Genomic DNA, 14,998 nt, shown 5'->3' on the forward strand with positions numbered 1-14,998 from the left:
TGCACAGGCCTTTTTCCCAGTCCTTCTGCACTGCAGGTTCTCACCAAGAGCAGAGAAGGAAGAGGTCATGCCACACTCTCCAGAGCTGATTTCAGGACCTCTTTTATCTATTCGTTAGAGACTAATTAAAGAGTCTGCTGCTTGCAGAGTTGCAGTCCCATGAGCTACAACAGTTCTCTATGTTCCATCCCTTTTCAGACCCTCTGTAAAACATGGTGAACAATAAATGGTTTTCCACAACAGAGGGACTACTGATCATATCTGTCCCAAGCAATTCTTCCAAATGGAAATGCCCATCCAGGCATATTCTCAGCATCTCACTGTAGTATGCTTACTGCTCATTTCTGGCTAATATTTTAATCCTACCTAATTGAAAGTATCTTTGGAATAGCAGGAAGCAGAGTTTTGCTTTAGTTAGCAAACTTTCTACCCTGTCCTGCAAATTTTTCTGACATGAGGAAGAACTTCTTTCCTGTGTGAGTGACTGAGTGTACTGGAACACATCGCCCTGAGAAGTTGTGGAGTCTCCCTCACTGGAGATACTCAAGAACTGCCTGGACACAAAATCCTGTGCCCTGTGCTCTGGGAGGACCCTGCTTGAGCAGGGAGGTTAGACCAGATGATCCACTGTGGTCCCTTCCACCCTGACCCATTCTGTGACTTTACTTGCCCTTCACCAAGATGTCTCTGGCTGACCCCTAGCAGCTCTCCTTTAGTACAGTCATGTGGGGGTCTCTCTCAAACATATATGTATATTTATGTATACGTGTGTGTGTGTGTGTGTATAATTTTTTAAAATTAGTTTTGTCTGCTTTCTCTTCTGTTTCTCAGTACCTTTTCAGAGGCTATTTTGGACTGAAAGGAACTGAAACAGCTGCAGCTGCACCAGGTGAAGAGGTTTGGAGCAAGAAAACCCTCTGAGAATCACATAGAAGCAAAACTCTGGTGTCTTGTGTCAGGGTGCATGTGCACTCTTCAAAGGACTTTAAGTTGCCAAGAGCATTGCTGCCCGACCTTTGAAAGGCTTTCAGAATCATTGTTTAAAGGTACTGCACAACCTCATATGCTCTCCATATTTTCCTTCGTGGTAATTGTTTTCCTCCCCAAACTGAATGCAGCACAGCACATGTGCCACAGCTGGCAAGGAGAACAGCACCCACTAATTCACATCTAACTCTTGTCACCCACAAAACATTTATCCTCATCTAAGTACTACAAACAGGCTTGCAGAACAGTATCATGTTGTCATAAACAGGTAATAGAGTCTGAAATCAATATTAGTCATCCAGTTCAGGATTTTAATATATATAATTTTCATAATTGGCAACCTGTTGAATAAAATTTAATGTACCTGAATTACCAAGTGATGAGAAAAGAAGTAGAGAAATAAAAACCAGAGCAGATTGAGACAATGAGTAATTGGTGGTTCTTGGCATGCTCTCTTTATAAAAAAACACCAAAAATAAATTTTCAGAAAACAGTCCTGTTGAGCAAACAAGTTACGCTTGTTAGGCTAAACATTGCTTTTCTTTTTGACTTTGACTATCAGTTGACTATTACCAGCATGTTTATAGTTAATTCCCTTTCTTGGCCACAATGATAGTAAGAATGCCTAGAAATTATCAGTAAAAAAGAAATTTTTTTTCAAAGAAAAAGGATTAGTGGGAGCCAGTTCTATGTACGTACAGAATTAAATTTCAAGAACAGATTTTCTTGTGCGTAAATTTAAGCACATTTACAAAATGCAGATGTCAATCTCAGGATTTTTAAAAAATTATAGGTAGTGATTGCTCTGGGTTTAATCCTTAAATGTTGTGGTGCAAAAAGGAGAAAAGACATGTTTCAGAAAGCCCAATAAACTTCAGTTGCATTAATCTGTATCGAGCTAAAACTATGGATGTAGGGGAAAATAGGTAGCCAAGACAGTATTTTCTGAAGCTGATTTTATATTTGACTTTGGATACGCTGCTTCTCCTCTGGACTTTAAATAAGACTTTTTTGGCTGTAGCAGAAGCCATATGGCCTGGCTACCAAAATTAGATTCTGCTTAGCTTACAGCCTACAGAGGCTCGAGCAGCCGTGCTGCCGACCTTTGGGAGGAGGAAGGAAAGGACTTTCCTTTGCATCACGCAGTCACAGCCCACAAAACATGCCTGCATTTGTATGTGCTGCTTGCAGTTACCTACTGTCACACCTCAGCTCATCTGCTGCCACCCAGGACCTGGCTGTGAATTAAAACCGCCTTGTCTTACCATTTTAACATGTGTCCTTGTCCAAACTCTTTTGTTTGCCTTATTTTTCTGCATTTTTTCAGCAGGAGGACATCATCACATGAAATGATAACACCTTGTGCACGGATCTTTCAGGCAAGGGAGCAGCTGTGGTAGACGAGAATCTGATTGTCTTCACAGCCCCTGATATTGTGAGGATGGAGCTCTTCAAAACCAGCACTGCTGCAAATCCCAACAAAACTCCTAAAAAAGCATTGCCCTAATGAATCACTGTAGGAAACTACCACTGAGCCAGACCAGAGAGACTTCAGGGCTACCTGGAAGAGGCCCATCTGCAACCTGTGATCTCTTGCTCAGTCTGAGTTTTTTTATAGACATATGTAATTTAGAAACATTTACCCAGGAGGCTTTTTGGTTCTGACTCTGTGGTTCTGTAAATATGTATCACTTTATAAAGCCAGTGGGATATCCAGTTGGAGAAAAAAAATGCACATTGTTCTTAAGATAAGAAATCAACTGGTTTGGGGTTTTTTTTAATCTAACATAGGTTTTTTCTGCAAGAAAATCTCAGCTGTTTCACCTGCAATAGGATTTTGACACATGAAAGACTTATTTTCCTGGGGATGTGACAATTGTTCTGTTGTTCCCTGAAAAGTTACACAATTTTTTTTACACAACACACAAATTCAGTTTTGTCAGTTCTAACACCAGTGGCTCCTAAAGTTCACTGTGCTCAGAGATGAAAAGTGACCTGACCCAGCCGTGCTGACAGATGCCCGAGCTGAACCTACAGCTGTCCCACAAAGCAGCTTTTGCACGTGCTGCATGAGCCGAAAGAGCAAAGCTGCCGCGGTGGCACAAAGCTTTGCTGTGGGAGCCGCGACCCCTCTGGAACTGCTCCGTCCATGCGCTGCCAGTGGGAATGATGTCTCAGCAGTGCCCAGCAAATACAGCTGTGGGTAGGAGTTTTTGCGTCAAAAGGAGACACACATTTTACACAGGGTGTAATTAAGCTGTAAATCTCATTGCCGCAGAAATTTGTGGATGCCAGACTTTCACATTTGCCTGAAAAGCAAAGAATTTCAAATGAAAAAGAGCTGCCGGGAGGAATTAAATGCAGAGATACCAGGAAATCCTTGAGCAGAGGCTCACTGGAGGCTGGGAGTGTTGTGAGGAAGCAGTGCTCTCATGTTTGGTTTTACTTACCACTTTTTGCTGGGCATTTGCTATTAACAAGAGGCTCTTCACTCTTTCTTTTAAGTGCTACTGACAGCATCCATCAAAAGTTCTGGAAAGAGCTGGCTTCAGTCCTCTGCTCTGCCACATGCTTTCTGTGTAACCCGGTTTTCCTTCCTTCAGGGGAAAACAGATATTGAAGCCTTTTCTGACCTCCAACAGGGTGGAAAACTGCTTACCTTAGGCTTGGGAAGTGCTTAGAAATGCAGGGTAGGGTGTGGGCTGGTGTCTGGCGTTCCATGGAGCTGGGCCCTGTTGACAAATTCAAACTCGTGGTGGCCAGACTACCCCCGGCAGGTGGGTGCCTGTGGCAGTGATGGTGCTGAGGCTGCTCCAGCACCTGTTTTTCCATGTGGCCAGAGGTAGCCCCTGGGCTTCAGCCCCAGCACCAGTTTGGAAGGAGCAGGGAGTGGTGTGGGCTTGAAGCAAATAAGCAGAGAAATGCCTGCACCTGGCATCAGCTCTTGGGAAGAAAATATTCCAAACTTCATGTTTCTGCTTTTCTTTGCTGCCACCAGGTGCAGGCACCAGCACTGAGGCTTTATGGACTTTTGGCTTGGTGCTGCTCAGGGCAGGGGTCTGCACAGCATCATCCTCACCTCCTTGCTCCTACACCTCCAAGAAATGTTACAGCTGTGCAGTGTTGTACGAGATGTCATACACATCACAGCTCAGCATCTTACAGCGAATCCCTTAATGCAGCTCTGGCAGTACAAATGAGAAAGCAAGAAGCTGCAAACCTTTCCCTGGAAGCTCAGCTGTGTGGCAGAGGCACAACACACAGCCCACCTCAGGGTGCACAATGCTGACCTTTCTGCCCTCCCAGCCTGTAGGAGTTTGTCTGCCAGGCTCATTCCCGGGCATTATTTACAGCTGACAAAGCTCTGCCATCTATCAGCAGCCCTAAGGGCAAGCCAAGCTGATAGCTGCAGGGGTGTGTGCCTCTTGGCTTTTTTCCTTTTTATTCCAGCCACCATCCCAACCATAGCAACAGGGACCATGAGATGAACAGAGTCACTTCTTTGCTTTATGTTAAGGCCAGCCCAGGCTGGCTTTAGGCCACAGCTTGTGGTGCTTGTGTGCCACAGCCCATATGAAGGTGAGGCTAAGCTGATGGACAGGAATGTCCCATATCTAAATAGCAGCTCACTTCTGAGGCAATGGTACAAGCAACAAGGACTGGAAATGTTCACCTCACAGCCTTCACCAAGCACCCACCTGCCCCAAATCTCCTGGACATGCAAAAGTGCAGTTGGTGATGCTCAGCAACATCTTTGAATATCTCCCTGCTTACATCTCTCTCACATGGCAGGGAGGGGTGAGGGGAGTACCAGTGTAATTGAATAATATTTGTGAAGCAGTTTTTCAGAGAAAAACCAGACACCCACTACCTCTAAATCTCTGCAAACAGGGATTTAGAGCCCTTTGCATGCACTTATGCAAGTTTCGGGAATTACGCCGGAGGCATGAGGTGTGCAGGGCAATAACTGGATTAGAAGGTGAGTTAGGTTGTAGTTTGTAAGGGAAGTACAAGGACAGGGTACAGGAAGGTATTAAACTACATGTAGGCCCATTTTTTTTCCTTACCTGGAAAATACAGTCTCTGAAGCTGAAGTTTCCAAGCAAGTTTGCAGATGCTGTAATACAGCCTTTAGTAGAATCTGCATGCCATGACTATTCATAGGAGAAAAAAGAAGGTAACTCCTGCATCGTCAGGTTGTTTGTGTCCTCTCCCCATGGTTGCAGCCTCTCCCAGCTGTGAGTGCCACCTGCAGATTTTGCAAGTGAGCTTTTCCACCCCAAGGTATTTTATGTTCTCAGACTCTCAAGGATGGAGCTCTCCAGGTGCTTTCCCTGTTCAGTCCAAGCTATCCCCCAAATGACACCCAGATGACTTTCGCCATGATAATTTCCCAAGCAGCAGGATCTAAACCTTCAGGGCACACCTTGCTGAAAGCTGCTGACCAGTCCGTTCCAGTTGGCAGGATTTGTGGTTTAAATAGCAAAGGCATAAAAATACCACAGGCCGCTTCAGCTGTGGTGGATATTATGATTGTTTCTTCACTAAGCATGTAATTAATCCCTGGAGGCCTTGCTGTCCCTCTGAAATGCAGGAACTGAGAGTTGAGGTGTGGCCATATACCTCCTTTTGGTGATGTGCCTCATTGATGGCCAAGTGCTGGGGGATGAGAAGGAGCTGCTCAAGTGGCCTTACCACGAGTGGGACTATTGAGACTTTAGGCCCGAGGCACTTTATCAAGCAATTGCTGAGGATCTACACAGCAAATACCTGAACAACAGCCAGGCAAGTAGCACTGCTTTACAGGAGCACAAGGTCTGTAAGGAGCTGGGGAGGTTGTCTAGGGAAAGGGCAGATACCGTGGGGAGGAAGAAAAGTGAGCACAGGCAGCTGTGGCACCTTGCTTGTTTTTCTGCCCTGCGATGGCAGGGCTGGAGAGGCTGATGGGGAACAGCCCCTGCCAAGGATAGCAGAGTCTCCGTGGCTCTTGGCAGCTCTGGAGAGACAAACACTAGCCCAGATGCCTGACCTGCACTGATTGCTTCAGACAAAAGTGTAACTGTGCTGACCATGCTGCTACTGTGCTGTTCCAAAATCCCAAACGAGCCCTTGGGTACCAAAATTCTTGGGTACCCTTATTCCTGGGTACCAAAAGCCCAACTGCAAAATCCCTCCTTTCCCAGCCAAGGCCCCCCTGAAATGCTGTGGTGGTGTGAGGTGCAAAATACCAGTCTGGCTGGAAGAGCAAGTAATGTCCATTTTGGCAGGGTGACCAATATTCCTGCAGACTCATTTATTCCTGCCTCTATTGTACCAGCTGCAGTAAACATGTAAATAAATGCATGATAAAGAAACAGGCCCTGCCCAGTAGCTTGCTTTAGCACACTCTGGGGGATTATTTCTGCCCAGAATGCAGTAAAACACCCTTTTAAAAAAAATTTATTTAAACAAAACAGTAGAGATTCTGTTGTGCCTTGACAATCCTGCAGACATTTTCTGAGACCATTTGTACTAGTCTGAAAACAAACCAGTGGGAGGTACCAAGTCAGAATAACAATTTAATGGGGAAATTAAAGAAAAGGAAAAAAATAAAAGAAAACACTAGTTCAGACTGACAGGATACAACCTGACACCCTGTTAGTCAGGGTGGTAGTAGCAGTCTGGTAGAATAGTGGCTGCAGTCCTCTGAAGCGGTGATCCTGTAGAAAAGGGTCTGCTCTTCCTCAGAAGGTCCAGTGGTGGCTGTGTAGCTCCTGTCCTCTGGAAATCCAGTGGAAAGGGTTGTCTCTGGTGTTCAGAATCTCAGATTATATCCAGGGTGGAATGCTTGGTTCCTCCCTCTGGGTGGAGCATCTCACAATGGGGTAATGAGTCATGAGGCCAAGTGTTGATTAGGCTCATTAACAGAAGATAGTCCAGAGGGAGTTATCTCTGAGTCATGGGGCAGGACAATGATGGGCCATTAACAGCAAGATAGTCTGGGGGGAGGAGGCAAGGAAACACTGCCCCACCTGGTTTCCACTGCTCATGAGGATGGTTATAGAATACACCTCAACCCAGGACACCATTCCCACTGGCCTGCCTTAGAGAGGGAGTGCAGCACAGAGAGTTGGCCTTTCCCTCACTGCATTTGTTTTTCTGCTTTAAACAGTGTTTGTGTACATAGGGATGGCCATTGAGGAGGCTGCTCTTCGAGGTAAACTACAGAAGAGAAAAGCAAAAGTGAGGAATCTGGCTAGTGGACTTCAGCTAGGATTTTCACATGTTGTTAGCTAGGAATTTCACACGTGTTTTCCTCCTCTAACTTTTGCAGCTCTTTTCAGATGCATGTCCCAGAACCTGTGAGAATTTCCAGGTTCTGTGCTCCAGAGGAGCAAAGTCTCTCTGTGATGCCTAGTGAAAAACAAGTAGGTCTAAGGTTACAGCACAAGACAAGGGCGTGGGGTGGTGTGATCCACATGAATAGTCGTCTTCATCTATGGAAACATACCTGAACTCCAGGACAATGCTAATCTCTTAATTCATATATATATGTGTGTGTGTGTGTACATATGTATATATGCATATATAGATATAGAGATATATAAAACCAGAAAACATTTTCTCTTTTCACATCTTGTTTTCTAAACATAGGAAAAGTCTGAGTAATTTATTCTTTTGATTATCCAGGACCCCTTCAAAAGAATTTAGGAAAACTAACTGAAAACATTAAAACTCTTTTCCATTAGGTTGATTGGTAAGCAATTATGAAACTAATTGGAAATACGAGAAAACTAAAATTATCCATAGGGAAGTATATTATTTGTGTTTTAAAGAGGTTAATTTACAAAGGCATTTAGTCAAGTGCCAGAGCCCTTGCAAGTGTGCTGGTGAGTTGTCGGAATTCCAGTGCTATGCTTTGAGCATGGCACCAAGGAAAAGGGCACCATGAATAATGGGTCACACAGCCTGCCCACCTGACATCCCCAGGGAGGTCAAGATAGCAAGGCATATCAGAAGGCAATTCCTTTGTTACTCCCTTTTTTTCTATCACACATCTTACCTACCCATACTTCTTACCTGTGTTTGCCTTGCTCCAAATGTGTGTAAATACATTTCAGGTTTATACTATGAATATGCTTTTCATGAATAACTATACAGAAATCTATGTAGTCCATAAAAGCAATCTAAGATTACGAGCTTGCTACTGTAGAGGACTAATGATAACCTGACAATGTCTAAACAATGTACCAAAACCAGACTTATTAAAAAAAAAAAAAGATACATCAGGTTTCCTTAGTGCCTCACTCATTCAGCTGAATAGGAATTTCACTCTTATCAATTCTCCTTTCTTAGACAAGTTAGTGGCCTTACCTTACCATAAAATCACAGCTGCATTTTCATCTTTCTTTCTTCTAACCCTAATCCCTCTGACAGTCGTCTTTCTTCGGGGCATTCCTTCCTTGGCTCAGCGCTGCCATTGCCATAGCTCTCCCAGCAGGAGATGCTGGCCCTTCTCAGAGCAGCAGCAATTAAACACACTGCATGAAATAGCTCCTAGAGACACTGTCTCCTGGAATGGAAGAAGGGCTCTTCCCAAAGTTCTGTCAAAATTCCAGTAGTGAAACAGAGATGGAAGCAGTTGTTCCCCCAGGCTGATGTCTCTGACCTCAGCTGAGCAGCTCACTGACAACCCGGTGATAAATGCCTGTGATAACCATGGTCTCTGATGGTTACTTTTATTGACCCTGCAGATACCATAACTGGAAAAGGAAATGAAGGAGAGTCAACTTATGGTCCTACCTTTGAAGGTATGTCCCCCCAGCTATCTGACTGTGCAAATGGTGAATTTCCACAAAAATCAAGTTGTTGATCTGATCTTATTCACATAATAAGATGGGAACTGCTTTTCATCTCCCTAAAGCAAAAAGGTTTGGTTTTCACTCAGAATTTTGCATTCAGTCAGTGCTTGCATTAGCACAAGCAGACTGCTTTAGTGAGAAAACTTTTTGATCTGTAACCTTGTCCCCTTCCTCTTATGTCCCCTGCCTGAAGCTCAGCTCCACCAGCCCCTCCCTTGTCCTTGCCTAAATGAGGGCTGATGGTCACCCACTGCCTACTTCAAACTTCAAATACTCCCCTTTGGGGACAGGACCCTAGAAATGCAGAAGTGGATTAGCTACACATCTTCAGGCACACCTACCACCTGTTTAAATGCATTGAAAGTAATAGAAGTAAGTCAGCTTTAACTCTAGAATTCCTGGACCTCAGGCAGCTTTTCAGGCTTGGGCACATGACAGGCATTGCTGCCAGCAGTCTCAACTCTGTGGGTGGGAGCTCTGAATCTCATATAAAGCCCTGAAAGCTGAAAAATGACAAACATGACCTAAGTTTAACCAAGAATGTTCCCTCGTACTTGTATAAAGTAATAAAATGTAAACAAAGAAGAACATTCTAACTTTTAATATTTAACAACCCATATAATTGACATAGGCATTTGGGATTTTCGGTTTAGAATAAATGCTACCCACTAAGACACTTTATGACAGGTAAAGCACTTTTGAAGATTATTTATGTTCCCTTATATAAAAGCTTTCCCACTGTCAATGGTGCAAACCATTTAAGCTGGCTGGGCAGCAGCCAACACTGAAATCAGAAATGCTTAGTGCAGCTGAAAAGTTAATTTCCCAAGGTGCTGAAGAGTCTGCCTGTGAGGAGAAGCTGCTCTCACCTCAAGGTCCCAGGCTGGATGGAGCAAAATGTAGTAGCACTGGTGAGCAGGAAAGCTGCTGGAGGTGGAAGCCTGGTGTGTGGGATTTAAGGCACTAAATGCTGTGAGCTTTCTGGAGTGGACAGGAAAAGGCAAAAGTCACTTCTTTGATGCTGGAGCTCCTGGAACAGCAGCAGGCCCAGGCTCTCAGGGCACACACATCTCTGAGAGAACATAAGCTGGTATTGGAAAAAATAGGACTGGCTGTTAAATTGTTTGCAAGGTGGGTGTCACCAAGCATTTAAAATTTTGTGAATACTCTTTTCCAGCAATGTTATCCAGTGGACTTGTGCTAGTGCCCATCTTGTACCTTTTGCACCTTCTTTTTGGGTAGAAATAGTCATTTTTTATGACCCGTAGATTTACTTAATTTACGTGTCAGGTAGAAACAAGTTTGCATGTACACAGGCACCTCTGCACACAGGGGAGCAGTGGCAGCTTGCATGCACCATTTTACTCCAGCTCCATCATCCTCCTCCAGGCTGAGCTTGTGCTTTCCCAACTCAGGAAAGAAGCTGCCATGTCATGTGGGAAGGGGACAATATACCACAAATTGCTTCAGTAATTTTAAGTTGGATTTAATTTGGAATCAGTCAACCTTGAATGTGTCCCTGCAAGAGTTTTGTATCCATATTGCACATACTCCATGTGTTGATGCATTAAAGAAGGAGATTGCTACTTCTTGCCTTCCCCCTCTTTAATTAAAAGTTCCTTTCCACCCTTGAGAGAGGTGTTCCCTTGGGTATGCCTTTCTATTTTAAGGCTTAGATTGCTTTCCCGATACTTCCCGCAAAACTACTTTACACTGAGGGCAGAGGACAAACATCTTCGATACCGGAAAAGGGTGAGAGATGCCTCTGTCAGCTGGTAATGTTCTGGGAGACTCCGTGCTTGGCATGTGTCTGGGCACTGCAACCAGTGCCTGCTGGAATTAATGGGACACAACCTCATTTTACTGTAATGAGATGAAAGGACTGAGGCAATTACACAGAATCGCTTGTACTGGAGCATTGTGTCAAAGGACAAAGCATCCCACTCCAAAATTAGTCTGCTGAAGTAATTTTGCAAGCCACAGGGCAGCAGTCAGGGAGTAATTGTTCAGCTAAAATTTAACTACCATTTTTATGAATCAGTTTCTGAGGAAGGCTCTCACACAAGGTAACAAGAATGAAAAAAAAAATCAGAGAAAAATAAAACCTAAATATTTTTTCATTTTCCTTAAAGCTTGTTGAAAGCTTGATGGGGCTCTTGACTGCTCAGTGTGATCAGGTCAGATGGTGATGGAGGATGACAGGATCAGTGGACCCCCTGCCCACCTCAAAGCCAGGCTCCCTCCTCTCCAGAGAAAAGGAGTCAAGTCCTTGCCATATTTTCCCAAACCCAAGCATACCTAATGCTTGCTTCTCCCCAGTTGTCACTCTTGAGAGTGATTTCTTCTCTCATGAGTCCTTTCTCAGCCAGCATGGAGGATCCTCTTCACCTCCTCACAGCTCTCATTCCTATCGCCTGCCTCCTCTCCTCACCCTGGAAAAACAACTTCTACTCTGGGAGCACCCTGGCCTCCTTAACTCAGTATCTGCTCTCCATTTATTCAGTTCTGTCATTTTATTTAGATAAAGAAGTATCCTGTTTGCCCTCCTGTGCAAGTTGCCAAGGCCTGGGAGCAGCTGGGTATCCCAGCCCAGCCAGCCATGTCCTGCCCTCACAGCCCTGACTGTGCTCATGGGAATCTTGTCCTCTGCCACTGGCAGCGGCATGAGGGGAGGCAGAGCAGAGGCCGTGCTTGGAGCATCCTCTCTGCCTCCTACCTTCCTCATCCATACAATGGGAATAATCACAAGCAGGCATGGGGAAGTGCCATGATAAGAATCTTGAGCTACTCTGGCAAGAGTCATTACAGACCAAAAACAGGGATCCAGAGTGCTTTTTGTTATGGGTATTTTTTCATTAGCTTCTTTACTGGCTTAAGCACTTGACAGTAGCAGGAAGCTTTTTCCAGAAAAGACATGGATTTAAATCAGACTTTGCTGGCATAAGACTCATTGAAACCTTTGAGGTAAAGGAAAAAGGTGAATGTGAAAGGAGGAAAGGGAGCTTGAAGGAGCAAAAGGAGTGAATAGCAGCAAACTGAGCAACAGAACTGCAGCCCTTCATCCCCCAACTCTTTCCCTGGATGAAAGCTTCTCCATCCATCACAAAGGAAGAGGAATCCTAGGGATGGCCAGCAAGAGTCACCATAGGAACAGCTTGCAGTTCCACATCACCTTCCAGCCAGCTCCCCACCTGGACAAGAAATATATTGCTCAAGCTAGAAAACCATATGGCAAAGCTAAGGAAGCTGCCAGGGCATCTCCAGGACCAAAGGTTACAAACTCACGGCTGCAGAACTCAGTGTCAGCTGAAGGTGGGCCCTGACAGACAGGGAAGCATCTCACAAAACCTACAGGCTCTGCTCTGTCCTCACTAGCTGAAAAACACTATTTTAGCAAATGCATACTAGAAGTTTGTTCTCAGTAGGTTAACATATAGGACTAGCCTGTTAAAATTTTTAGATTTTCAGGAATGTAATAAACAAGAATATTGCTTTCATCAGTTTGCTTGATGGAAGAGAACAAAATAAGTGTAAAAAGTGTAAGTAGTAAGTAAGTAAGTGGTAATATGTAAGTATTACCACAGAGAGAAAAATTCACAGTGTAGTTTCCATGTTACCACACCACGCAGAAAGACAGCATCTTTAACAGTAGCAAAAAGCATAGCTTTCAAACCTACAGAGAACAAACCAAAAGCTGGATATATTTATAACTAGCAACATCCACTTCAAGTTGCTGCCTTGCCACTGGCTCTCTGCAATCTGAAAGGTGTAGGATCCATTATCTTATAGCCAGACCCTCCCAAATCTGAGTGGGAGTTTAACCCTGAGGAAACAAAAAGAAGCCACAGTGTACAACAAGGACAGCCAGGTACTTTCCAAGCTCTGCTCTGTTCAGATTTCCTGATGTCCCTGCTTGGACAAGAGATGCCTGCAGTGTCCTCCTTGTTTGGGGCCACTCTGCTGGATGGGATGGGGTGGGCTGAGATGGGATACAGCACAAAGCTTTATGGAGCTCTGCTGGCATCCATCACTGTGCCGGCGCCTGCAGGAGGCACAGCTTGTCCTCCCACAGCGTGGGAGAAGGACAGGCTGAAAATCATAGAGATTGCAAAATGTTGGACTGTTTTCAGGGTTCAGATTAGTGCTGTGAAGGAAGGAAATGAAAGATATTTCACAGAGAGTCACTCCTAACACTGTTACTTCTGACAGTGTGTCTCCTGACTTCATTCATCTCAAAAGTACTGGCCATTTGCAGCTGGGGCACATGGAACAACACTTGCTTCTTTAAATAAATGTAGCTGCATAAAGCCATAGTATTTTTATCCCCCCCAAAATGCCAGCTAGAGGCTACTTAATCAAGAACTGACAGCATTCATTGTGAAGAATAACTTTTTAAAGAGCGTGGTGAGTGTAGCCTGTCAGTAGGAAACAGGTGCCTGCGTTTGTAATGGCCCCACACAAAACACAGGCTGCAGAGCTTGGCTTTGGATGGAGATGGATCCCATGTGCACTTTCTCAAGTGATCAAGGGCATGGACATCCTCCAAACACTGGAAGTCGTACCTACATATAACAAAAGGCCTACAGTAGCCTGCAAGATAATTAACTGTGGGACCTTCAATCCATGATTCCCAGCTGGTTTTCCTGCCTGCTGTAAGGTAGAGCCCTATTTCCCACTCAGCTTTTTACAAACCACGGTGACTTTCACTTACAGCAAAAATAAAACCACGTCATCTTGCACATGTGAATGGCTTGGAAACATTTTTTTGGCTTAAAAAAACATGTTCACAAGGTGTTAAAAAGTATTTTTACAGGAGAAGAGAAAAAGACCTGTGAACATATTTCAGTGCACCTACAGTTTATGGGAAATAGTGTTAATATGATTATAGAGTTACAAGCACTGATACAGTAAAATGACATCCCAGACAAAAAAGAAGAAAAAATATGTTCATAGGACTGTGGCCTCAGTGAAGGCCAAACATTTGATCCTGCATTGACTACTATAAACTAAAAATAATGTCCTTGGAATCAGGTTGGGCTGCATCAGGCTAAAACCAGGAAATGCTAGACGAGGCAGAGGATTTAAGTAATTATTTGTAGCAGATGGTCTCAATTTAAAAAAAGTGACTACTGTCATTGAAACAGAGAAAAATATTGTTTATAAAGTTACTGCAGTATGGTTAAGGTTATGTGTGGATGTAAATATATAATCCACAATGAGTGCCAGTGTCAGTGATTTCTTACATGCAAGATCTCTCTGACACACAGTGCAGAGCTGGAGCATGGATGGCTCCAGCAGGTGAGCACTAAAAGAGGAGAAGGTGTGTGTAAGACCAAAATGCAGGCTGGAAAGAGAGGCCATAACTGAGTGCACTGGAGGATCAGAGGAAAGAGCACTCATTCGTGGAGCCTGGCTGCAGACACGAGGCTAAACCAGCCCTGCTGTGCCAGGGCAACCCGGACACGGTCAGAGTGCAGCTCTCCCACCCCTGTTCCCAGCGCTGCCAAGAGCTCTGTGCTGAGTGACCTTTGCTCCTGGGCTCACGGTATGAGCTGCTAAACCTCCCAGAGGAGTGCCTGGGTAAGATGGGGAAGGCTGAATTAGGGAAGGATTTGGAGAAACCTGATTTTGTCCAAGCTTAAGTCCATGGATTTCATGAAAAGTAACGATTTTAAGTTTATTTGTTAAATGGGAATGAATTTAACAAATCAGCAAATGTTTATGCCTGAAGAGGGCATAGACCCAGAGTGATCTCCACAGGCTCTGAGTATGGAGACCTTGTTAATTTTAGCAAGGGAGTTTAGGTTTTTCTTTACTTATGCCACAAAACAAAAAGATTATTTAACCTAAGATACCTTTGTATATCTGCAGCTAGCTAAGAAGCCTGTAACACATTTCATTCTTCCATTTTCTAAAGCATTCTGCAATCTATACACAGACTACTATATAGGAATTAAATCTTCTGTAGGAATATTTCAAATCAATCTGCCTAGAGAATAATTTTTTTCGCTTCATAGTTCTGTGTCAAAGATTAAATAGACTGTGATATTTTCTTCATAAAACCCCATATTTCCTGACAAATTACTTTTTGTAAGTAACAGAAACTATTGCTATGAAAAGATATGGTTTTGTATACTCAGTACTGAGACAGAGGTTAGTGGCTCTTATTT

General features: G+C 44.1%; 1 protein-coding gene and 1 long non-coding RNA gene across 3 annotated transcripts; one reads left to right on the top strand and one right to left on the bottom strand.

Moving 5' to 3' along the window:
- Nucleotides 1-1,297: 1,297 nt before the first annotated feature.
- On the bottom strand, nucleotides 1,298-4,432 carry LOC138107318 (uncharacterized). Of its 2 annotated transcripts, none has more exons than XR_011149404.1 (3): nucleotides 4,208-4,432; nucleotides 3,438-3,584; nucleotides 1,298-3,296 (listed from the first exon to the last, which is right to left on the bottom strand). It is a non-coding gene; the product is annotated as an uncharacterized lncRNA (long non-coding RNA). The 2 variants fall into 2 exon arrangements; XR_011149403.1 differs by having other exon boundaries at nucleotides 4,067-4,432.
- A 128-nt stretch (nucleotides 4,433-4,560) lies between these two features.
- On the top strand, nucleotides 4,561-13,455 carry PPIL6 (peptidylprolyl isomerase like 6). The gene is given in 10 exon segments (XM_069008392.1): nucleotides 4,561-4,566; nucleotides 5,068-5,178; nucleotides 5,582-5,617; nucleotides 5,620-5,806; nucleotides 7,139-7,190; nucleotides 7,291-7,373; nucleotides 8,721-8,777; nucleotides 9,638-9,644; nucleotides 11,917-12,140; nucleotides 13,349-13,455. Coding segments are annotated over 10 exon segments (870 nt in total).
- The last annotated feature ends 1,543 nt before the right edge of the window (nucleotides 13,456-14,998 follow it).

Source organism: Aphelocoma coerulescens, chromosome 3 (genome assembly GCF_041296385.1).
Source record: "Aphelocoma coerulescens isolate FSJ_1873_10779 chromosome 3, UR_Acoe_1.0, whole genome shotgun sequence".
Lineage (NCBI taxonomy): Eukaryota > Metazoa > Chordata > Aves > Passeriformes > Corvidae > Aphelocoma > Aphelocoma coerulescens.